Genomic DNA, 25845 nt, shown 5'->3' with positions numbered 1-25845 from the left:
ATCCGGAGAATGGTCCCGCTGCAGCCCGGCACAGCCTTTTCACGCCTGTGAGGCTCCGCTTCCCCTGTTCTTTTGGGAGGGGCGCCCTTGGGTAAGCGCCGTTCACATCCACGTCTTCTCCTCTGCCTAGGACCCAGATTCGGAGGCTACTAAAGCAATCTTACCCTCTCGACTCCGAGCCACTTTTAGGTAGCAATCTTCCATTCTGGGGAGCTGAAGGTGTCTCTGTCCCTTCCTACCACTTCTGCTCACCTAAGGGAAGGGCAAAGCCTGGATTTGGGTTTGAAACCTTCCAATCAAATCAAAGCTCTCTGAGTTAGTTAAGGGGCGAGAGAAGGGAGCCCCGAAGCACTGCGAGGACTTCATGTTTGTAAAGGGTCCCTTAGCAGCAGAGCTCTTGCTCCAGGGAAGAAAACTCCCTCGGGGAGGAGAAGCTCCCAGGCTAGAGCCCGTAAAAACCGGGGGTTAGGGAGGAAATGCGATGGTTGCCTTCCCCAATGTCCTCCTATGGCTGAGGAGTTCGTGCTGGCTCTCAGAATCTGGAGGTCAGAGTGGGCCTCTTCTAAGAAGTGACTGAACTATCAAAAAGAGAAATTTCTGATCACGCCTTCCAGGCATTTGTGAAGGCTACAGCTTCCTGCACCACCCCTCCCTCACTCACGTCTACCCCCAGTCAAGGCTGTCACATTCCCTTCCGTGTAGAATGTCTGGATGGACTTTCTTCCTTCAAATCATCAGCTCAGTGACTATGAGCTTGACTTCGCGTGCTGGAGGGAGGCAGGAGGGGAGTATCAGAGCCCATCGCCAGCCCCCAGAAGTGCTGGCTCTCCCTTGACCTCCCGGGCAATATTGGGCGAATTACTTCGTCTCTCCGGGCCTCGATTTGCTCATTTGTCAAATGAAAGAGAAAGTATTGGCACTGCCTACCTCACTGGTTTATGGGGGGCGAAGTCCTTTGAAAACTTGAAGCTCGTGCTGTAGAAATGGAACATGCAGCTCTAGCTATCTAAAGGGGCGGCTGGGGCTTAATAGGTGGGCTGGCCTCCCAATCGATAGGACGGGTTCAAATCCCATCTCTGGAATCTATTGGCTGTGTGACCCTCATGGCAAGGACCTACCCTCTCGGTGCCCCCGCACGGTTCTTGAGACTCTAAGTTGCGGGAGAGTCCGATCTCCGTTAGCAGAGGGAGCTCCCCATACCAGTGGAATTATAGGTCTGGTCTTTAAAAAAAAAAAAAAAAGCTATCTAGGGCAATGAATCCATTAAACTAGCGAAGTCCTTGGTATAAATACAGAAACATCCTCTATCTATTTGTGGAGACCTGCAGCTCATATAGAAATTAGAATCCAATCAGATTTGGACCTTCAAGTGACTTGGCCACCGTCACACAGGTACTCAGTCTCAGAGGCTAGGTCTTCCTGATTCCAAGTCCGGCATCCTATCTCTCACTTCCGCCGCTGAAAGACCAAGGAATTTACCTAGGGCAGACAGCTTGTTCTTGTCAAAAGCAGGACTGGAACTCGTGTTCTAGACTCCGAGGTTGCTTCCGCCCTCTACACCTCGCTTTGTTGTTGTTTAGTCGTTTTTTTCAGTCGTGTCCGACTCTTTATGACCCCTTTGGGGTTTCTTGGCAAAGATACTGGAGTATTTTGTCTTTTCTTTCTCCAGCTCATTTTACAGTTAAGGAAACTGAGGCAGACAGGGTTAAGTGACTTGCCCATGATCACAGAGCCATTAAGCCTCTCACGCCGGATTTGAACTCAGGTCTTCCGGACTCCAGGCACAGCGCTCTAGTCACTGTGCCACCTAGCTGCCCACACCACGCTGCGTCTGGCAAATTATTCTTATTATCTGTTAAATGAGGAGAGAGGCGGGGTTAGACTGGCGGCTGTCTAAGCGCAGATCTGCCTCTAACATCCCATGATATTATTCATAATACTCATTTCTCAGAACATTTACCAATGTAGATGAGAGGCGCCGTGGCATAGGGGTTAGGGAGATTGCTCTGGCTTCAGGTTGTGTGATCCTGGGCGAGTCACTTAACTTCAAAATACTCCCAGGGAACTCTCTAAAACGCTTCAGAGAAGGTGCCGACCTTCCTCAAATCAGAATTCCCTCTACCAATCAAATCAGTCCCTAACCTTGGACATCTCTCTGTCTCTCTGTTCTGCTCTCTGTTTCCGTCTCTGTCTCTCTGTGTGTGTCTGTGTGTCTCTGTCTCTGTCTCTCTCTGTGTGTGTTTCTGTGTCGGTGTCCATCTATCTCTTTTTCTCTCCCTCTTCCCCATCGGGGGCACGTGAATAAAACATCATGGATCCAAAGAAATAGCGTGAATGCCTGGAACGATGGATGGATACAGGCATGGATGCCCTCGTGATGTGGATACTGGAATCCTCAGACACCTGTGTCTCAGACTCCAGACACTTCAGGCTTCGAGGTTTCGGAAGACAGCGTTTGTATCCTTAAGCTTCCTCCAGGGTGATTTGGAGATTTTATGTCTTTCCGTAGGTTTCTTTAGAAGAGATGAGATGTTAAGAGGTGTGGAGGAAGGGTGGCGATTACCTCTCGACCTGGCTGCTTTGCCTGTCATTTCAGTCCGGCTCTAGTCCTCAGCTGAGTGTTCAGAGAGGCAGAATATTTGCATTCTCAGTATGTGATCACTGAGTCAGGTTTTGAGTCAGTCTGGAGACAGCCGTAGGCAGAGTAAGATCGCGCCAAACCAAGAGGACTATGCAGTAACTCTAGAGAAGAAAATAGCAGTCACTCGCATCGAAGGAGGGCCATTCCCTGAAAGGTTCTGCTCTAAGCCAGGACTTGCGGGAAGCTGCAACGAGCTGGCCCCTCCGACCGCTGGGAGCACAGGTGTGTACCGGCCATGCAAGAGATGGCCAGGGGCCCCTTTGTGACGCCCCTCTGGACTGGCTGGGGTCTGGGACCCCGCTTTTCTTCCAGCCTGATCAGAGCCACCCCGAGGGACAGCTGGACGCCCGCTCAAGTGGCCGGCCCCTGGTCCCAGGCTTGAGGCAAAGGCGCTGTCTCGGGGGTGGCCTCCTCCTCTACAAGCAGCCTAGACTTCTTGAGAAAAGTTTATTTTGCCAGGTGTTTCCCTAACGAAAATCTAGCCCCAGGCCCCGGGAGGTTCGTCCGGCATCCCCGCGCATCAAAAAGACTTGGTTTTTTTTGCAGGTTGCTTTGATTTCGGAACCGTGACTTTGGTTTTTACTTCAGTACATCCAAACTTTATTTTGGCACTTTGCTTAGACAAGAAAAAAAGAAGAAAAAAGAGAGGACAGCCCCCCCCCCCCCACAGCGTTAGTTGTAACTTCCTAGAGCCCCTGAGATTCTACTTCCTTTTTTTTCCTTCCCGATTCTGGGGGCAATCCAGCTTCTTCCCTTTCCCTAAAGCACCCAAGGGGAAGCTGTCCAGGACGCTGGCACGACCTTGGTGCCCACTCGCCTGCCACCCTGTGCTGGCGGGGCTGCTTGGGAGTTTCTCATACAGAGGGTAGTGGATCGGCTGGGAAAGCCCAACTGTGGAGCTGAGATCCCTTTAACGGGCCCAGGATCCTCAGTATTTCCAAGGGCTGGGCTCCTTTCCTCACCTTTTCTTTCCCTTTCCCCCCCGCCCCAAACATGGGGTGAGAAAGTGAGCGGCTTCTGAGAGCTTGGGGCTCTGGCAAACCCATCTTCCTCTTCCTCCTCCTCCTCCTCCTCCTCCTTCTCCTCCCTCCACCCTCCAGGTCTCCTCCTCCTCCTCCTCCTCCTCCTTCTCCTCCCTCCACCCTCCAGATCTCCTCCTTCCCAGCCCCTATCGGCTGAATCAGGAAGCCTGTGACGTCGGCAGGCGCTGACTGGCTGAAGACCGATAGGATCGCAGCTTTGGGCAAATTAAGGTGCAGAAGAGTGTGCGCCCGGGTGCAGTGGCCACCCCCTCCGGGATTGCCGCGGACACCGCTGCGGACTCGCTCTATAGCCTGTTCAGGAGCATCTAAACTCGGCCAAGCATCAGGTCTCGGCAACTACGGACGATCCGTCTTTGCCCCAGGCCAGAGGGCACTAAGGGACAGGGGCATGCACTAAAATCCCTGGCATTTGCGCCTCGGGTGTTTTTTTTTTTTTCTCCCAGGCTCCTCCAGGTCACTTTGGGTCCCCCCACCTCCACTCTCCTCCCTCGAACCTGTTCCCAATAGCCGAACTGACCCTCATTTCTCACCCAGTGTGGTCTTAGATCTGCTTAACTGACCTTCAATGCTCCTGAGCTCTGGTAGGATTTTGAGGGGCAGAGCCGGGAGGGAAGAGAGCAGAGTGTTGGGGCTTCAGGGAGCTTGGGTCCAGGGCGATTTCTGGTGAGAGTGGCTTCCGCTCTTCGCTTGTCTAGAAACTTTCCCTTATTTCCCTTTTCTTTGTTCCCCACTGATCTGGGGGAAAGCTGGGAGTCAGCCCCGTAGCCTTCCTGCCTGGCTAGGACCGCCGGGTGACAGCATGGAGTACACGGCGTCGCCCAAGCCACAGCTCTCGTCGCGGGCCAACGCTTTCTCCATCGCGGCGCTCATGTCCAGCGGAGGCGGCTCCAAGGAGAAGGAGCCTTCCGAAAACACCATCAAACCCTTGGGTGAGTGAACGAAAAAATAGTCCCCATGGCCCGGAGGCTGGGACTGTCTCTGCATAACCCCTCGCGTGCGCCCCCCCCTTCTGCCTGCGCCCCACGGGCTTCGCTTCGTATGTATCCCTGAGCCCGCGTGTCTGCCAGTCCATCGGCCTGGCACTGTAGTCCTAAGGAGTCTGGTGTGCCTGGTTGCTCTAGGCTAGTTGGAAGAAGGCAAAGTAAGGGGAAAAGGCACTGAGGAGCTCTAGGGGAAAGAGGCCTCCCAGCCAGCCGCAGCTCGGCAGAAATGCAGAGAACCAGGAGGGACTGTTCTCAATAATACCAAGGAGCATTAACTAGGGGTTCTCTGCTCCGGGCTCCAGGCCCTAGTTCTGGTCAGTTTGCAAAGGCAAGAGGGATTCTCTCTTCTTTGATTCTCACCACCAGGAACTTAACTTTTACGAAAATTGAAGCTGTCAGAGCAGCCGCTCTTCTCTCCCCTTCTCCCCATTCGGTCCCAAGTAGATGACTAGAAAACCTCCAGAATTGTGAGAGAGAATTCCAGAGTCCATTATGTCCCTGGGCAGTGCTAGAATAGGCTGGGAGAAACCTAGGAGATCTAGGACTACTCTTCTTGGAAGTGGGCTTCAAACCAAAAGAGTGACATTTCTCAGGAGACTCATTTAGCTGTTTGCAAAACCCCCGGCACAGAACAGAGTAGTCGAGGTTTGGAATAAAAAACAAAACAAAACAAAACAAAACAAAAACACTACTGGCTTTCCCCTCTTGCTTTACAAGACTGGCCCCCAGCTGCCCCTGCCTGATCTCGGCCCAGCACAGAAGCTTTCCTCTTATCAGGCAGTCATCGCCTTAGAACTGCCCTCATTTTCCGTTGGGTTGGTGAAAACATTAACCAGTAACCATTTTCGAAAGTCCTCCCCTTTTAGTTACAGTGTTTATTTAGAAATCTTGGCCATTTACAGCAAACCTGAGGCCCAACCATGGCAAAGAATGAAGTTTCTTCTCTTCTGTGAGAAAGGGTTAACTGGGGTGGGGGGGGGGCGCGGCGGGTCAGGGCCAAATTGCTGGAAGTTCCAGGTGTAGGAGAAGAGCACCCTTAGAAAGAAGTGTTAACGTTCTGGCCTGAAATAATTTTAATATTAGGTCATATTCAACAGAGCTGGAGGACAGGCAGAAGCAATTGACAGTCGGATGTAAAGGCAAATTTCCTTCTTTCTTTCCTTCCTTCCTTCCTTCCTTCCTTCCTTCCTTCCTTCCTTCCTTCCTTCCTTCCTTCCTTCTTTCCTTCCTTCCTTCCTTCCCTCTTCCTTCCCTCCTTCCTTCCCTCTTTATCTTCCTGTTTTTCCTTTTGGTTCTCTTTCTTTTGTTTCCCAAGCATCTCAATTTAGTAGAAAGGAGTGAGGGACACACACACACACACACACACACACACACACACACACACACACACACACATGAGAGAGAGAGAGAGAGAGAGAGAGAGAGAGAGAGAGAGAGAGAGAGAGAGAGAGAGAGAGAATGAATTACATCCTTAATAGTTGGGGACCTGGCTGCCTGGTTCCAGAATTTCTGCTGTGGGTTGCTGTAGCTCCCCGAATTAATTTGAGTTCCATCTTCTGTCCTAGTCAACCATCTTGTTGCCTCTCTTCTGCTCCATCTGATTCCTCTTTGAGAAACTTCCTTGGAGTTTCCCAAATCTACCAGCGGAAAAAAAATAAAAATGTGGGTGGGGGGGAGGGATTTGGAAACCATTGACACCATATTCAAATGTCTTGCAACACTGGCTGTCTACTGTGCTTCTCAAAGATGTGTTTAGTTTCAGGAGAGTCCCTGGGAGGTCTTCTTATTTTCTAACGGTCCTCTCTTATTTTCAGTAGGTGTGCCCCAAAGAGAGAGCCTGCTGTGCTTCAGTGCTATTGTAGACTGCTTCCGGCTGGCAGGTTCTCTCCTTGTCCCATCAGTTTCAACATTGGTTCATTTTTTTTTTCCTTCTGAGACATATCAGCTCATAGACTAGGAGGTATTCTTTCTCTCTCTCCCCCCTTCTTTTCTCCTTTACTGAATTAAGAAGTTACAGAAAGGAAATGCAAACAGAAAAAGAAGGGAAAAGAAAGAAAAAGAGGGAGAGAAAGATGAAGAAAAAAATCACATACACAGAGAGTGCAAGAGAGCTGATTCACAGTCAGGGATAGAGGTCACTAAGCCAGAGCTTTGGAATAAGGATCCCAAGAGAGAATTACTAAAATCCCCCCTTTAAACTGGCTATTTACATAGCTCAGTGATCTGTTGATAGATACCGAGGACTAAGCAGTCAGAAGTTTGTAAGAACCCCAAAACAGGCGCGAGAGAGGGGCCTCTTGCCCCAGGATCGAATTCTTTACTCTGGTGCTCTACCTCCTACTACAGAGAAAGCAGCTCTTTGGGGATCAAGGCTGCAACTGACTTCTTCCCAAAGCCTCAGGTTATGAAAAGTTGCTGCATTTGTGGTGTGTTTGTGGCAGTTTCCGGTCCCCTGGAGGTAAAAATGTTCTGCCCCTGAGTAAGGTCTGCCCTAGGGCTCAAGTCTCCCCCGGGGAGCCAGTCAGTGCAGCCCACCATCCCACCATGCTAGGGAGCTGGGTCGGGGGATCACTCTGGGAGATCTGTCACCCATCCCCTAGGGTCGAAGAGGTAGCTTTGCTGAGGGCTAAGAGGGAAGAATCCTGCCCTTTCCCCTCCTTTTAGAAGTTAGAGTAAAAACAAAAAAAACTCTCCCCTGCCATCATATATATTTTTTGCCTTCTTTGGATTTAAAATATTTTTAGGAGTTCTGTCTTTACATATTATCCAAGAGAAGAATCAGAGTTGTCTAGGCTTTCTAACACAACATGTGGGTGATAATCGTAGAATTCCCCCTCCCCACAGGCTGGTTGTGAGGTGGTGTAGTGGGTAGAAAGCACTGTACCTGGAGTCAGGAAGCCCTGAGTTCAAATGTGACCTCATACACTAGCTATATTATTATGGGCAAATTGCTTAACCTCTGTTTGCCTTGGTTTCCCCACCCATAAAATGAAGATAACAGTAGCACCAATCTTCCCGGGTTTTTGTAAGCATAAAACGAAATACTTTTAAAAGCACTTTGCAAACACTAGAGCAGCGCATAAATGTTAGCTATCATTATAACATGATTATTACCATATTTAATATATCACAGGATGATGACATATGATTCTGTACTATAGTTTATGCAACCTGATATAATATAGCATTGCAGAAGAGTTGTTGATGTACGTTAGTAGAAGGTTTCACACTGGGAGTATTTATATCGATTAAATTACAAGTGCAGCTCCCAAACCCCACGGTTACAGATTATAGATTTATATAGTATTACAATACATTTTCTCAGGTTTGTTATAAATATTGTAAATAGGGCTATACCGACATCATAAATACATCAGAAATGTATTTATATAGATACATACATATCATGCATGATAATACTAGCTTTTATACAGCCCTTTAAGGAATGTGAAGCATTGTACGCTCTCTCAGTTTGACTCTAGTAATATCAAACATATGTTTACAATATAGATAGAACATATATTACTATAAGACACAGATATAAGCAAATGCACATTCTATCGATGATGCAAATATCTGTATTTGTAAGTACAGACATATCTTAAAATCTGTTTCTGGTGCCTCCTCTCTCTGCGTTGACCCAGCAGGAGGGCCTTGGTGGGGAGCTGTTTCGAGATTGCTTCACATTGCAAGCTCAAGTAGTTGCTTTTTTAAGGAGCGGAAGATAATGGAGACAATTAGGCAGGTCCCCCTGTGTTCTGTCAAAGTGACTGGCGCATCTGAGGTCCCTCCCTGTCAGCTCGTGCAAGGTTCCTTCCTGCTTGGCCCTTATCCTGGGCGGGCGCCGAGGGAGAGAACGGTCTGCCCGCCCCCCACCCCCAGCCCACCGGGCACCCAGGATTCTGCAGTGTGAAGTTCCACCAGCCCCACTCTTTAGGCCCAGCCCGTGTAGTCTTACTTCACCAGCCATTCTCAAGGCTGTGGGCTGAAAGGTCTATGTGGACGCGGCGCTGGGAGAAGCCGGGATCCCTTTCGGGATGCAGGAGGTTTAGGGACCTCCTCTGCTTTCTAGCTCTTAGGGGATGCTGGCATGAGTGAAGACCAAGGGAAGGCAAGCCTGAGAGTAGGAGTAAAGAGGCCTAAGGGCGGAGACGGGGGCGGGGGCGGGGACTGGGCGCCGAGCCCCCAGGTCGGACTATCAGCCTGGCTCTCTCCGGATTCTGCGAGACTTCAAAGTCTACACTTGAGATGGTTTGAAAAGCTGCCCGAAACGCTTGCTGTCGGCTCCCCTCGGCCCCCACCCGGTCTTCCATCACTCGCGTCCTGCGTCCCAGACGGGTTTCCTAAGGGTAGACCGCAGCGCCCGGGGGAGCGAGCTCCGCGGGTTTTTGCGCAGCAGGCGGTCTGAGGACGCTGCGCTCTTTGCCTTTGGCCTCCGCGCTTCTCAGACTTGCGGGCCGGCCCTTCTGGCCTCCACCGTCCTACGGCGGAAGCCGTGCTCCCGACCTGTCCCGGGCCCGCAGCCTGCTCCCGACCTGTCCCGGGCCCGCAGCCTTCTCGAGTTCACCCACTTCTCTTTGCACTAGAACAATTCGTGGAGAAGACTTCCTGCGCCCAGCCCCTCGGCGACCTCCCAGGGCTCGACTCCCACGGCGACTTTGGAGGCAGCCTCGGAGGCGGAGGCGGCGGGAGCGGCGGCAGCCCTTCCTCTCTGTGCACGGAGCCCCTCATCCCCACCACCCCCGTCGTGCCCAGCGAGGAAATGGCCAAGATCGCCTGCAGCCTGGAGACCAAGGAGCTCTGGGATAAATTCCACGAGCTGGGCACCGAGATGATCATCACCAAGTCGGGCAGGTAGCCGAGGCTCGGGGGATTCAGGGAACACGGGCTGGGGGGATGCGGGGGCTGAATAAGCAGCGCCACGGTGAGAGGGCAGGAATGGAAAGTAACTTCAGAGACACAAGAAGAGACCCCAGGGGCCAGTCAGTCCAATCCCCTCATTTTACAGTTCGGGAAACTAAGGCCCAGACACTTGCTTTAAGTCACTTATCCTGGGATCCTAGGTAAAGAGATGGAACACCCCTCAGAGGCCATCGAGTCCAGCCCTCTCATTTTGCAGAGGAGGAAACTGAGGCGCAGAGAGGTTGTGATTTGCTCAAGGTCACACCAGTAGACAAAATCCTTGCTGCAAAGCAAGAAAAACTCCATTCCCCTAAACATTGCTTTGGAAAAGATTTAAACCGGCGTTGGACATAATTTCTCTTCTTTAGAGGCCGGAGGGAGAGGAGAAAGTTAGGAATCCTAGATCGTTTCGGGATCTTCTCGGGGGTGGTAGCTACTGGGGGACGCCCAACTACTCCTGGGGCAGCAATCCTGCGTCCTAGGACACGAACCGGAGGCCCAGCGCTCTGCTGGCCCCTGGCATTTCGATCTAGGGGTACATTGGGGACTCAGTGTCGAAAAGGAAGGGCTCTGGAGAAAAGCCTAGTTTACCAGAGGGGAGGGGAGGGAGCAGGGAGCTGGGAAGAAGCTTGAAATCAGGGAGACCCCAGGCTGGGAGCAAGTCCGGGTGGCCTTAAAAAAACAGACTCTGGGCAGAGGGCAGGCAGAGCTGGCTTGAGACGGGGATTTATCCGGTTGATCACGGTCGCCGCCAGACTGGAATTTCCTCAGTCGGAATGGCCCAGACCCCTAGGGAACTGGGAGCTCAGGGCTTCCCTGTTTATTCTTCCTAGTGTGCAGACTACCTCTGGACTTTAAAAAAAAAAAGTAAAGTAAAAAAAAATTAAGGTAATGCTGGGGGCAGGGGCGAGGTGGGGGAGGGGAACCTGCAGAGAAGGTTGTCGATATAATATGGATCCTAGATTTAGAGCTAGAAGGAACCTTCAAGGCTATCTAGTACAACCCCCGCTTTTGCCAAGGACGACACTGTGGCCCCGAGAGGTAAGTGACTGGTCCAGGTTCCTACGTGTAGTAGTACGTTGCAGAGTGAGATTCGAACCGTGATGCCTTTGTTCCAAATCTAAAGAGCTCTTTCCACTGAATTAGACTTGGAAAGGACCTCTAAAAGCAACAGGCCCAAGGGTTGTTAATATTTCAGGGGGTTTGTGAACTTGGCCTGGGAAAAAGACATCTTTATTTTCATTAACCTTTTGTTTATTTTGTCATCTTATAAATTTTATTTTATGCATAAAAAACCCCATTTTTCTGAGAAAGGCTCCATAAGTTTCACCAGACAGCCAAAGGGATCAATGATGCAAAAAAAAAAAAAAAAAAAAAAGATTAAGAATCCTTGATCGAATCCCACTCCCTTTTTTACAGAGAAGGAAACCGAGGCAAGTTTTCAGTCAAGTAAACAGGTCTGCAAGCTTTTGTTAAGCGCCTATTAAGTGCTAGGCACTGTGCTAAACTCTAGTCTAGGGGGAGTAATGTAGCGGAGCGGGTAGAGCTAGTAATCAGCAGAGGCAAGACTCGAACCCAGATTCTGATTCCCTGCACCACTCAGTGGTTCAAATCGCTTTTTGTTGTTTTTTTGTTTAATCCATATAAGGAAGAACAGAGCAGCTGCTCATGTTGCGGGCGATCGAATTAGGCAAAGTGTGTTCTGTGAGCTGGCTTGAGGAAAGATGGAGAGGGATTTAGAAAGCACGGATTTCCAGGCACTGCTGAGTGCACTTATTGGACCCGAGGGAAGACCAACCGCTTCCATAGGTTTCCCAAGGATCCCTAAGCACCAACGTCATCGCCCTCCCTTCCATCTAAGGACCAGCCAGTTAGAAGCAGACTGGGGCTGTCGGCCTTCACATCACTCCCAAGGCCAAGTGTACAGGAAAGAAAGGGAGATTTTGCCGGGGGTGGGTGTGGGTAAGTGCCTTGCCCTGGATGGGGCACTGCTGAGTAGCCCAGGGCTAGAGCTATGGGTCGGTGGATTTTGTCCTCAAACCCCCCAGCCAAAGGTTGGAAACAGCCGAAGTCATTATTCTGAAAAAACCTGTGTCTGAGCCCGAGTGGGGAGCCCAAGTTCGTTGTAAAAGGGCTTCCCTCCCGCCTTGGTCACAAATGCTTACTTCAGTGGGTGCCCCCCAAAAATGTCAACGTCAAAGCATTCTGGGAAATCTGTGCTGGTACTCGGACACCATCAGTGCTCTGAGACCCTGGAGCTTAGAAGGCGTGGTGTGAGGCTATTTTAACACAAGAATATTTGTCAGGAGAAGGAAGCGAGTGAGTAGCGAGAAAGCCCTGGAACCAGGTAGTCCGGAATTCAAGTCTTGCCTCCGACGCATACTGACTGAGTAACCCGGAGCAAGTCAATTAAGCCTCTCGGCTCCCAAAGGCAACTACCTGAGACTGTAAATTACAGATTTATCATTACAGATGAGGTACCTATCAGCACCAGCAAAGAGACTTTCCAAGCTTCGAGTTCCCCCACCTCGATGAAATAAAAAACCCCAAACAAAAGAAATCAAGGACATTTGTAGAGCACAAACGATTGGAGGAGTATTTGGGAAAGGGTAGGTGCGGTTTTGTTATGTAAATAGATGCTGGGTTCAAGAGACACCCACTTTGAATGAAACCCTGGCAACGATTAGCTGCCAACGATTAGCTGGAAAGTTACTTAACCTCTGTCAGTCTCAGTTTCTTCATCTGTAAAGTGAGGGTAATAGCACCTGTGGCACCTACCTTACCTGCTGTAAGGATCAAGTGGGATAAAAGGTTTAAGGCGCTCTGTAAATGTCAACTATTATTACAACAAATCCGGCCCACGTAAAGAGGCAGAATTCAATCCCAACTGAGAAATTTAGCCCAGATGGAAATTGCTGGGCCATCTCAGAGGATTTTTGACCTTCCAGATGGGCAGGAGTGCTCTAGGAGAGGGAATAAGCTGAAATAAACCTGTCAGAACCCTTTGGATCATTTTCTTCACCATCAAAGCTTGTAATTAAGGAATCAGTTAATTAATCACTCCCCCCATTTCAGCCCAAGTTTGTGTATGTCTTTGTGTGATCGATCCTTTCTCTCCTCCGGTTTAAGGCGAATGTTTCCTACCATTCGGGTGTCGTTTTCCGGGGTGGACCCTGAAGCCAAGTACATTGTTCTGATGGATATCGTTCCTGTGGACAACAAGAGATACAGATACGCCTACCACCGCTCGTCCTGGCTGGTGGCTGGCAAGGCCGACCCTCCCCTTCCCGCAAGGTTTGTCCTCCTTGATACCGGTTTTCTCATTCGAGAAATATTTGCTTACAACCTCCCCCCACCCTTAGCTATCTGCAGAATTCCTCTGGGCTGCCCAGAGAGTTCTGCATGGGGATTTAAAGTAGTCTGTTTTTAAACCTGCTGCTGCTGATTCTGGGAGGAAGGCACCCAGGCAAACCGGGAGGGCTGACTCTGCTAAAGACCAGAGTTAATCCTGGGTAAGAATATTTAGATAGAAAGCAGCACCCTTCCTTTGGACCCTTGGTCTACTCCTCTCCCTCCCCTCCCAAACCCCTGTATCTTCTGGAATTTGCAACATTAAAATTCAGAAGAGATCAGGGGCCACTGAAGACAGAAAAGATATTATTACTCAATTGGTATTTAGTTGACTAATTACAATGAATATTTGGTGCCAGTTTGGTTAGATCATATTATAAACAAACCATTCTATACCAATCATTTTCTTATCTTAAGGGATTAGATTTATTACTATTATTTTAAACAATCAATAATCAATAAATTTTTATTAAACATTACTATATGCCAGGCAAGGGCAGCTAGATGTGAAAGTGGATAGAGTTTCGGGTCTGAAGTCAGGAAGACACATCTTCCTGAGTTCGAATCTGACCTCAGACACTAGCTCTGTGACCCTGGACAAGTCACTTAACCCTATTTGCCTCAGTTTCCTCATCTGTAAAATGAGCTGGAGACGGAAATGGCAAACCACTCTAGGATCTTTGCCAAGAAAACTCCAAATCGGAAGTCAAAAAGTCAGCCATGACTGAACAAACACGTACCAGGCACTGTGCTAATCACTATCATAATTATCATCATTATTACCATTATTACCTTTGAGATCATCTACTAAGTCATAGAGAAGTGGTAGTCTCAATGTCTGTGTGTGGGGGGGCAGTGTCTAAGAAAGTCTTTGAATCATTGGGATAAGAATATGATTTACAACATTAGGTATGGTACTTTTTTGGTTGGTTGTTCTGGACCTGCAATTTCATCATCCCTGTAGGGAACTCCCTCCATCAGTGGAGTTCAGGGAACTCAGGTCCACCTGGGTTAAAATGACTCCAAGACTAGCTTCCCCTCCCCCCCCATCATTCTGTGTTATTGTGGAAACAAGCAGCCCGAGTGTCCTTTTTCTATGGCACTTGTTCCAAAGAAAGCTTTTAGGATACGGTGTATTTTTCTGGCATTTACTGTTCCAAGGCACCAAATGAGGGAGCGGTATAATGAGCAAGAAGACATGTTTCATTAAGAGGAAAATGAATGATAATAATAATAATAATATTAACAACCAGCATTTATATAGTGCTTTAATGTTGAAAAATACAAATATATAATTTTTTCTCAACAACCCCAAGAGGTAGATTCTATAATTATTCCCATTTTATGGATTCAGAAACTGAGACAGAGGTTAAATGACCAATGAGAGTATGACCTCCCTTCCCAAACTATATTGTGTTCATTTTGTCTATATTTTGTATATACTTACATTGGTATATGTTGCTTCCACTCATCATATACTATCTTGAGGGCAAGGACTGTTTCAATTTTGTCGTTGTATCCCCAGCACCTAGTATAGTGCTTGGCTTATAAAAGCTGCTTCATATATGTTGGCTTATTGATTAGAAGCTGAAAGTTCCAGAGGTCAATTGTGTAGTTAAATTTAAACAAAACACCAAGAGTTAATCTTATTCTGCATAGAGTGCTTGGAGGGAGAATGTTCCCAATTGTTGCATGAATATTTGCTTTTTGTCTAATTAGAACTTTATGTTAGAGCTAAGATTTTATCAGAGAAGCCACTCTCCCTGCTATCTGGATGCTGTTCCGGTGGAACGTTAGACATGCTTGGTGTTGAGGAGGCATTTTGGTGTAGTGGGGAAAATGTTGCCTGGGAAATCGGAGGACTGGGGAAATCTCCACCCCCACCCCTTCACTCATTCCACTTGTGTGACCTTGGGCAAATAACCTAACCATCTGGATGTGAGTTTCCTTGCCTATGGTTTCTGCATCACATACAAATTGTTCTAAAATGTGAAGGAGTTGGATTAAAAGGGCCCTCCAGCTAGAAATATGCCATCTATGTGCCTTAAACTTTCAAAGGACTGCTCCTTGCCCTGTAGAAGCTATTCTCTCTTGAAAGGTGCCCAGGAGGAGGAACACCAACCACTTCCTGAAATCTCATTGACAAAACATTGGATTCAGACATATTTCACAGACAAAACAACAGCCCCCCACCTATTACTATATGTTCTATGGGGGACAATGACAGGGCCTATGCTTTTCATTGATCTAGAGAGAAAGCATTCTCTCTACCACTGCAGGTCAACACCTTCTTTGCAATGAACAATCTTATAAAGATAATAATACCCTGGAGCACTGAGGTGGTTAATGATATGCCTAGGGTCACACAGCCAGGGTGTGCTGGGATAGGTCTCGAATACAAGTCTTCTTGGTTGATCACCCCACTGCCTCACTCTCTATGTATGTATGCACATACATATATGTGAATATTATAGACTATAAATATATATGAGAGGGAGTGCAATGCAGTGTATAAAGAGTTAGCATTAGAGCTTAAGTGCCACCTCTGACAAATACCAGCTGTGTGACCTTGGACAAACCAGCATTCCTGGGCACCTAAGACCATCAGGTGCAGAGAAGGTGCTGACCTGCATTGGTAGAGTCAATTTTCCTCACTTGGGAGTTGCCTAGAGTAGTGACAATTCTAGATCTAGTCTCTGCCTCTGCCTCTCTCTGTCTCTCTGTCTCTGTGTGTGTGTGTGTGTGTGTGTGTGTGTGTGTGTGTGTGTGTGTGTACACATAGAGATAGGGACTAGATTCATGATTTTCTTGGCAAGGAAACTTCCTCTATCTAAAGAGGTCATTACCTTCTTTGAAATTTAGCAGTATTAGAGAGAATAACCTGGGACTCTGAAAGACTAAATAATTTGCCAGGGTCACTTAACCAGTATGTATCAGAGGCAAAATTTAAACTTCACCTCACCCCCCCAACCCCTTCTCACACAACAATTCTCTGGATCTTGTTAGTTTGAAGGAGGGGCTGTTTTTTTTTTTTTTAATGAGGCAATCAGGGTTAAGTGACTTGCCCAAGGTCACACAGCTAGTACGTGTCAAGTGTTTGGTCTGAGGCCGGATTTGAACTCAGGTCCTCCTGACTTCAGGGTCAGTGCTCTATCCACTGCACCAGCTAGCTGCCCCAGGAGGAGCTGTTTCAGTGCCCCTCTCCCCATCCCTTGATCGAGGATGGGGGTAAGTTCCCAGGCATGTCCATATATATGTATGTTTGTATGTCACATCCCTCCCCCCCCCACATACACAGCAGAGTCTGTAACTACACAGATATTTAAATGAATGCAATCGACATTCTCTGCTACTGGCTGGATGAGGCTATTGGTCTGACAGGAGCTGGTTCTTAGGGGAAAATAGTTTGTGAGTCTGTTTTAAGTGGGAAAAAACCTATTCAGAGTGCCTTTGCAGTTTCCTTCTTTTTCTCCTTCTTCCCCCTTCCCGATCTTCCCTTGCTCCCCAGTGAAGCTCTTTTACTCTATTTACACACACATTTTCTTGCTATCTAAAGGTCTTATGTGTACTGGTGACAGAAGCTGGCAGATGTGAAGGTCAGCAGGGCTCTGGAAATGTGACATCTCTTGTTGATGTTACTGCTCTGTTGCTGGCTGGGGAAGGGAAATGCTTACCAACAGCTATCTAAACTCAAGCATGTTTAAGCTGCTGCTGGAATTTTAAGTCTGTCTCGGGACTGGCAAAAAGAAGGGCTTCCCTCATTGAGTTTTCTTTTTCCTTCATTCCTCCTTCAATCTATTATTCATTACCAGTTTCTATGGATTGTGAAGATGTCTTGATCAACTCAATCCATTTTATAGAATTTGTTCATGAATCCTTAGACCCTGTCCCATTTTACAGCTCTATTGGGGTGGGGAACTCTAAATGATCATATGTATGTTTTTGAACTGAGTGAATCCTATTGAAATTCAAAGAGTATATACTATTTGGGAGGGATTTCTTTGGTTTGGGGGAACTTCTGGTGTGGAAATTCCATCTGCCAATGCAGATTGACAACTCATGTTCATCACAGTTTTAGAGAGTATAAATCTAAATCCTCCATCACAGTTGCTTGGGGCATGAGAATGTAAGTGACTTGACCATAGTCTCATGGCCAGTTATATATCAAAGGCAGGACCAATTCTTCCTAGTTCTTCCTGGATCCAAGGCCAACCCTCCATACTCTAACTTGTGCCCATCTCTCCAGTATATATAATCATTTTTTTAAAGTCTGCATTTGCTTTCAAACTTCCTCATCCATCAGATAATAATATTTTTTTAAAGGATAGAAAATAACATTTTGTCTTCACGTGGGACAAACTTTGCCTGGGATTTATGAAAATATATTACATTTTGGCAGAGCACTTCCTGGAGTGTCTTGGCCAGAGAAAATGGGTTGTTTGCCCAAATATTGAGGAGCATGGCTAGTAAGCTAATAGGGTTCAGACTCCATGACAAAAAATAATCTCACCAGGTTCTAGAATCCTAAGGAATCTCTCCTTTCATTTTTTTTTTTTGGCTCTGAAAAAAACTCTTCTTTCAAACTGACAAGGTGCAGAGGGCTGTCATCTAAAAGCTGCTCTGCTCCTGGATTTGCACACGTCGCGAAATCCCTTTCTTCCTGCTGTCAGAGACTAAAACAACTTTTTGTTACCAAAGAACATTTTAATCGAAAGCTTTTTTGGACACTCCCCTTTCAAGCCCTTTAAAGTGTTTCCAGGGTTGGCTTCCCAGCAGAATCCTTGCTGTTCTGAACCTTTCTGCACTGCATGCTTGTGAGGCGTTATAAGTTTCACCATGCAAACCTTGTCTTTCCCTGTCTTCTGTTATGTCTGTTCCCCTGTGACAAACTGTGGCCTGGACTCCTTGGCCACCCTCTCAGCTTTCTCTAATTGTATTATAAGAGATTTTTAAGGCCTGGCCTTAGGAAGCCAGACACAGTTGTAAGGAGCTATGTTGGAATGGGATTTTTTTTCTTTAATTCAATTCAATCCAACAGTGTTTATGGAGGACCTACTAAGTGCCAGGCACCCTCTGGGGATAGGAAGACAAAAATGAACCTGTCCTTTCCCTTAAGGAGTTTGTATTTTATTGAAGGACATAGCATGTACACAGATATATATGTATTCTATGTGTGTGTGTGTATGTGTGTGTGTGTGTGTGTGTGTGTGTGTGTGTGTGTAGACATAGAGTTAATACAAAGCCACTTCCTAGTTAAGGAGAGAAAATTGTGCTCTGAAGGGATCAATTGTGCTTTGAAGGAAGATAGGAATTCCATGAGAGGGAGGTGAGAAGGAAATGCATTCCAAGCATGGGGATCCCCGTACAAAAAAATATGGAAGTGGGCGATAGAAGGGCATGTATAAGGAAGAGCAAATACACCAGCTTGACTACGTAGAATGCATAAGATAAAGTAATACGCAATTAGTCTGGAGAGAGTATTCAGAGCCAGATTATGAAAGGCCTTGAGTGCTAGACCAAAAAGGTTGTATTTTACCCTAGAGGCAATAGGGAGCCGCTGACATTTCTTGAGCTAGTGACATGGCTAGATGTATACTCTCCTATTCTAGTCTAGTTCATAATGTTTGAGTATAGTTATAAATAACCTCCATCATGTCATAGGATCCAAGCTAGAAAGCCCATAGAGCCATTCTTGTCCAACCTTCTTACTTTACAGATGAGGAACCTGAAGCCCGAGCAGGTGAAGGTACCTGTCCGAGGTTACACAGTGGCAAAGTCGTGATTTGAACCTGGGTTCTCCTATTCCAAATCCCAAAGCCTTTCCAATATACTACATTTATATGTAGAATTTAAAATTTTTAAAAATGTAACAAGTACTCACAGGAAGGACTTCGCACCTAATAGATGAAAAGGAATGTCTTCCCAACTGTATCAAGAGCCTGCTCCTCCTAACTTACTAATTATTGTGAATTCTCATGATAAAGGGAGCGTTCCAAAATTGAGACACCACAGAAAATCGTTTGGGTATCCCAGACAAGCTCATTTCACATTCATCTCATAATAATAAGGGCAGTGCAGTTTTCAGATGAAATTTCTTTCTTTTAAGTCTCTGGTTCATTTGTCTTCTATGATCTCCACCCTCACCCTCAGTTAGAGAGTGAGGGATCAGGCTTCATTCAAGGTAGTGAGTGATTGTGCTGTCCTGGAATGCAGGCGCTCATTTCTATAATCCACTTGTAGCCCAGGAATTTAGGGCAAGACCCTGCTGTTTGTGTCTGGTGTTGAGCTCTGGTTCTTGCGAAATTTGTATGGCTGTTGAACACCATAGAGAGTTTTGAATGGGTCTTTTACCTTGACAGGGGTATAAGAGACTCATCTGGAAAATGGTGCAAAAATGGTCTTCGCCCCCACTATGATTGGTTCCTCAGCAGTGTCCAGTCTGCAGCGAGAGCTGAACATTTAAATAGTTACCTTTAACCATCATTATCATTTATGGAGATGAATATATTAATTGAAATCAACCATTTTATTTAGCTAGAGAGTGGTATTGCATAATGGTTAGAGAGCTGGCTTTGAAGTCAGGAAGACATGAATTTAAGTCCTGACATCTACTGACTGTGTGATGCAGGACAGGTCACTTAACCTTTCTGTGTTCTAGGCAACTCTCCTGAGACTGGAATTTGCAGGGAGTCCTGACCTGCTTTGGTAGAGGGAATTCCCTATAGGAATGAAATTGCAGTTTCAGTCCCTGTCCCTTTATTTGCTTAAACAACAACTGTAATCGATTCTTCCTTGCTTTTCTCTGACCCAAACACCTCAAACTTCTGACAGAGCGATGCTTTGCATATAGTAGAAAGCCAGTGAAGATTTCAATTCCATCAGCACATAATACACACCTAAAGCATTGGATTAGGAGTTGGGGATTAAAAAAAATGCAAAATAGTCTGTGACTTCAAAGAGCTCATATTAAGTACACACACACACACACACACACACACACACACACACAGAAAGAGTTCAAGTACATGAGAGCATTTCCAACTGAGAGGATAAGGAAACTGAGCTGAGCTCTAAGGCAAGTCTTTTTAAAATGTAAAGGTGATCTGGGGCAGCTAGGTGGCACAGTGGATAGAAGTTGGGCCTTGGAGTCAGGAGGACCTGAGTTCAAGTTCGGCCTCAGACACTTGACACTTACTAGCTGTGTGACCCTGGGTAAGTCACTTAGCCCTGATTGCCTCACCAAAAAAAAAAAAAAAAAAAAAAGAAAAAGGTGATCCAGGAATGCAATCTAGATTTGAGAGATGCAAAGACGGGAGGTTGAACATCACCATTAACTGGAACAATTTACAGGTCAGCTCAACTGAAGCAGAGTCCATGAAAGAGAGTGATGGGGGCAGCTAGGTGGTGAAGTGGACAGTACACTGACCCTGGGGTTAGGAGGATCTGAATTCAAATCTGGCGTCAGACACTTGACATTTACTGACTGTGTGACCCTGGCCGAGTCACTTAACCCTGATTGCCTCACCAAAAAGAAAAAGGAGGGGGAGTGATGTAATATGGGATTGGAAAGGCAGGTGGGAAGAGCTTTGAATGCTAGGATGAGGAGCTCGTGTTTTATTTGTAGAGAAAACAGGGAGCCATTGGATATTTTCAGGTCGGGGAATGACAGCATCAGCTGTGTTTCAGGAATATCAGTTAGGAAGCTCTGCAGAGGATGGATGAATGGTTTTTATTTTGTATGCTAGTGTTTTGATTTGGTGCTAAATTTTGGTTGGAGAGTCTAAACTTGACTTTATTCCATGTAGTTGTTTTTTTTTGGTTATCATCCTGACACCTTTCATTGCTTTTAAAAATTTGTCATACTTCTGTAGTTAGAGTGGTCTCCATTCCTTTCCCCTTCCAGTCACAGATTTGTGTATGAATAATGTTGCTAGACATTGTGGCAGAAGCCCACGTAGGCAGCACAGGGCAGTGGAAAGGACGGCGAATCAGAGGATCCCTGGAAGGAGGTCCTCCCCGCTGGGCAAGTCACTCATCTTATCTCTCTGAGACTCAGCTAGCTCATTTGTAAAGCAAGGGCGATGTCATTAATAGATTATTATGACAAAAGTCCTTTGCAAGCTAAAAAGTTCCATGTAAGTGTGTATTATTACTATAATTGTTATTATTACTACCAGTCATTAGATTTATGAACATAGCCAAAATGCAAGCAAAAAAAGTGAAATCCAACTATTGTTTGCTTTTAGCAAAAGGGAGTAAAGTCAATGTGAATGGCTAAAAATCCCCACTTAATTCAAAGTTCCACTCGAATCACTATTTTCAACTTCAATATTTTCAATTCAAATGAGCTGTTTACATTAAATGAGTATGGAGTTTATCTCCTTTTATTCCCCTTCACCCTGTGCTGGATGTAAGAAGGACACAGTCAATATGTTGATAATAGTGATGATAGATGATAGTGATGATGATAGTGATAATAGTGATGAAACAGTAAGGCATGGACACAGTGGATGAGTGTTGACTTTGCGAGAGTCAAGAGAGACCTGAGTTGGACTCCTGCCTTAGACATCAACTACTTGATTCCTAAGGAATTTTTTCCTTTAATCTCTTAGCCTCATGTTCTTCACCTGTCAAATGGGAATAAAGATAGCACCCACCTTAGAGGGAGGTGGGGAGGATGAAATGAGACAAGGTATCAGTAAAGTGGTTTGCAAACCTTAAAGCGCTACAGAAATGTTGGCCGTTTTCTCTTTCTTATCGTTTTTGATGGTGTTCAGATGGAAATGGTCTAAGGACAAGTTGCTCTCCTGCTATATTATTCTTTTATGTTGACTCAGCCAAGGACTATTATACAGATAGAAAAACGCAACGTTTTCTAATTGAGTAAGTCTGGGGGTGAAAGTTTCCTTAGTTTCCTCCAGTAGTGGGCACAAAAACAGGGATGTCACAAACCTCACGCTGTTAGCACCCCTGAGATCTTCTACAAGGCCTCTGTGTTATGAAGTCTCTTCATCTATGTACTTTGGAGATTATGAGTATTCAGTATACCAACATCTATTTTAGAAATACCATTATTTTCAAATTTCTGTGGATTGGTATTTTTGTTTTGTTTTAGGAAGTAATCAGGGTTAAGTGACTTGCCCAGAGTCACACAGCTATTGAGTGCTTGGGGTTGGATTTGAACTCAAGTCCTCCTAACTCCAGGGCTGATGCTTTATCCACTACACCACCTAGCTGCCCCCTTGGATCAGTATTAAGTTGAGGTGGTTATAGGCAATGATTATGTCTGTAAGGACATACTAATTCCACTTCATTTTTTTTACTGAATTTCCAAGGGTACTTGAGCTGTGAGTTGTCTGTGAGCTTATAAAAGGTAGTGAGTTTCTGGCATATAATTCTAGTTTCCAGCTAATGTCTTTTTAGGTATCCAGTAGACACCATTTTTTCTTGGTCATTTTGTCATTATTACATCATTCTTCTCATCTTTTTTTGATGGGATCCAGATATAAATAGTCCTTGGATGGGGTTGCTAACCTATGGCTTTTTAATATTTAACATGCCATGGATCATTGCACAGGTGGTTAAAATAATTGCTTTTAGTAGTTGAATAAAAATATTAGGATGCAAACCCATCCTCTGTGGGCTCACTGAGAGCATCCTTGGGACAATTCCAATAGCAGACAGGATGAAGGGAATGATATGCACTTCATCCTATTCTCACATTCATTTGAGATCCTCTGCTTGGTTTATATTTCAGAAGTGTTTTGTTTAAAAACTTTTGTACCATGGAGGTTCTGAGAATTTGGTTTGGTGAAATCTATTAAAAATGTTCTTGAGTTTTTAATGGATATGTTATATACTAGAGATTGTGGGCAACAGTTCAGTCTGTGATAATGGTCCATTCCCAGTGTAGTTTATTGTTAAGTAGAAACATAGTAGGAACATAATAAACATTTATTGACTTACTGGTTGAATTCTCTAAGATAAGTTGAAGGCTGTATTTCTCCTGTGGGAATTTGTCATCTGTCAATCCATGAAAGGTATTAAACTTCTGATGTATAATTCTAGTGACCAGGGCATGTCTGGTGTCACTATTAAAGAATGGAGTAGTGTATGGTGCAGTTTCTACCATTTTCTTTTATTAATATTGTCTCATTATTAATAGTGTAAATTAAGGGAAACTAGGTAGTGCAGTGGTGTTGAACTTGGAGTCGGGATGACCTGAGTTCAAACCCTGTTTCAGACACTAACTTGCTGGGTGACTCCAGGCAAATCACTTAATTGCCATTTGTCTCAGTTTCCTCATCTGTAAAATGAGGATATTAATAGCACTTACCTTACAAAGTTATTATGAGAACCAAATGAGATAATATGTACAAAGTACTTTGCAAACCTGAAGCATTATGTAAATGTGAGTGGTTATTTCCTAGTATTGATATTGTTGTTGTCTTACTTTTATTTTTTCCAATCATTTTCAGATAGAGATGATTCCAAAACAAGACTATCCTTCTCTTATTCCTTTATATTCAATGTTCTACAGATTCTTGCACAGGTGGATAAAACACTTGCTTTTTATTCATCTTCTGTAGATTTATTGTTGTTTAGTCCTGTCTGACTCTCTGTGACCCCATTTGGGATTTTCTTGGCAGAGACGCTGGAGTGATTTGCCATTTCCTTCTCCAGTGTATTTTACAGATGAGGAAACTGAGGCAGATAGAGTTAAGTGACTTGTCCAGGGTCATACAGTGAGTATCTGCAGTCAGATTTGAACTCAGGAAGATGAGTCTTGTTGACGTTAGGCTGGGCACTCTATCTACTGCGCAACCTAGCTAACTAGCTACCCATAGATTTATTGCTATGTTGTTATTATTAAAAACAAAAGTAAGTGAAGCATGAATAAGGAAGAGGAGAAGAGGGCATAGACAAACCGCAGATGGGAAGTTTATCTCCAGAAAAGTAATGTTGGGGCCGCTAGGTGGCACAGTGGATAGGGTACTGGCCCTGAAGTCAGGAGGACTTGAGTTCAAATTCGGCTTCAGACCAAAACACTTGACACTTACTAGCTGTGTGACCCTGGGCAAGTCACTTAACCCCAATTGCCTTATAAAAAAAAAGTAGCGTTCACTTAATTACTGTATTCCAATAATTCTCCCTGGGATCTACAGTAGTACCCAGGCTGAAGATGCCCAGAAAGCTCTAGGCTGACTAATCTTTAAGACTGAGTTAATCAAGTTGCAAAAGTGATTTTCAACTTTAAATTGCCCAGTTTCCATCTGTTTGGTAGGAGATGTTAATAGTAATTTCCTTTAAACATTTAATGGGAAGACATAATTTTTTTTTATCATACTGACACAACTCAGATGTTATAATCATTGGCCATACCTAATTAGCAGCTGATTGGAAAGATAAGCAATAACAGCAATGATCATTCACATCTCTAAGGCAGTTTTCCAAGTACCTTCCTCGAAACCCAGCAAAATGGGTAGCTCAGTTATTAGTATCATACCCATTTTGAAAATAAGGAAACTGAGGCATTGCAAGGTAATATGACCTGCTAGTGGTGACAGGGCTAGTGACAAAGCTGGAAGTCAAACCCAAGTCCCCTCACCCAAATCCAATGCCTTTTCCATTGCACCAGAAAAATACTCAAACCTACGTAAAATGTTTTTACTCACTTGGATTATGGAAAGAAGCTACAAATTAGTTAGTCAGTCAATACACATTTCTTAAGCACATAATAAAATTGCGAACATTGTGCTAAGCGCTGGGGAGACAAAGAAAGGCAAAAAGATAGTGTTTGCTCTCAAGGAGCTCCCAGTCTGATGGGGGAGACACCATGCCACCAACTACGTACAAATAAGATACAGACCAGATAGACAGGAGACAATCTTGGAGTGAAGACACTAGAATGAAGGAGTCCTTCCATTTATTTTAGACACCTAGGTAGTATAGTGGATTGAATGCTGGACTTGGAGTCATGAAGACCTAAGTTCAAATCTTGCTCCAGAAATTTACTGACTTTGTGACTGTAGGTAAATTGATTAACCTGTCTGCCTCAGTTTTCTCATCTGTAAAATGGAGATATATTATTATCTGTCGGTGTCTATCTCACAGGATTGTTGTGAGAATAAAGTGAGATATTTGTAAAGTGCTTTGCCAACCTTAAAATGCTGTATAATTGCTAGCTATTTTTAGTTTATAAGCAAACAAGCTTAGAGTCTTTGAGGAGAACCTTTATACCATTGCTTTGGGATTTGCATTTAATATTGAGCAGCTAAAAAGCCCCAAACCATCGAAGTGTCCCTTCAATTAATTACTAAACATTTATTAAGTGTCTAGACTACATGCCAGGCACTATCCTAGGTTCTGGGGATATGAAAACAAAAATGAAGCCACCCTTGCTTTAGAATCATGGTTTATTATAGCCTACTAGAGCACAGGTCGAACATGTCTCACCAGGAAGGGTTTGTTGTGTGATTTCCCCCAGGTTGTATGTGCACCCAGATTCTCCTTTCACTGGAGAGCAGCTGCTGAAACAGATGGTGTCTTTTGAAAAAGTGAAACTCACAAATAATGAACTGGATCAACACGGCCATGTAAGTGACCTGCCTGGAATGGTGCAATTGGAAACAAACCCAAATGTGGAATTTGTGTTTGGAACTAATCCATCTCTCCCTCCCTCCCTCCTCTCTCTCTCTCTCTCTCTCTCTCTCTCTCTCCTTCCTTTCTTTTTTCTTTCTTCCTTCCTTTTCTTTTCTCTTTCTCTTTCTTTCCTTCTTTCCTTCCTTCCTTCTTTCTTTCCTTTCTTTCTTTCCTTTCTTTCTTTCTTTCTTTCTTTCTTTCTTTCTTTCTTTCTTTCTTTCTTTCTTTCTTTCTTTCTTTCTTTCTTTCTTTCTTTCTTTCTTTCTTTCTTTCTTTCTTTCTT

General features: G+C 45.2%; 1 protein-coding gene across 1 annotated transcript in view; it reads left to right on the top strand.

Annotated features, from left to right (window-relative positions):
- The first annotated feature begins 4147 nt into the window (after positions 1–4147).
- TBX20 (T-box 20) overlaps positions 4148–25845 on the top strand; it is a 75269-nt gene continuing 53571 nt past the window's right edge. The window contains exons 1-4 of the mRNA XM_027863729.1: positions 4148–4613; positions 9254–9521; positions 12699–12863; positions 25408–25516. Coding sequence (XP_027719530.1) covers positions 4484–4613; positions 9254–9521; positions 12699–12863; positions 25408–25516 — 672 coding nt within the window. The 5' untranslated portion in view covers positions 4148–4483. The remainder of the gene's footprint in view (positions 4614–9253; positions 9522–12698; positions 12864–25407; positions 25517–25845) is intronic.

This window comes from Vombatus ursinus, unplaced genomic scaffold, assembly GCF_900497805.2.
Source record: "Vombatus ursinus unplaced genomic scaffold, bare-nosed wombat genome assembly UNPS02014773.1, whole genome shotgun sequence".
Taxonomy (NCBI): Eukaryota; Metazoa; Chordata; class Mammalia; order Diprotodontia; family Vombatidae; genus Vombatus; species Vombatus ursinus.
The sequence above is the reverse complement of the archived record's forward strand: the minus strand, read 5'-3'. Positions and strand labels throughout refer to the sequence as shown.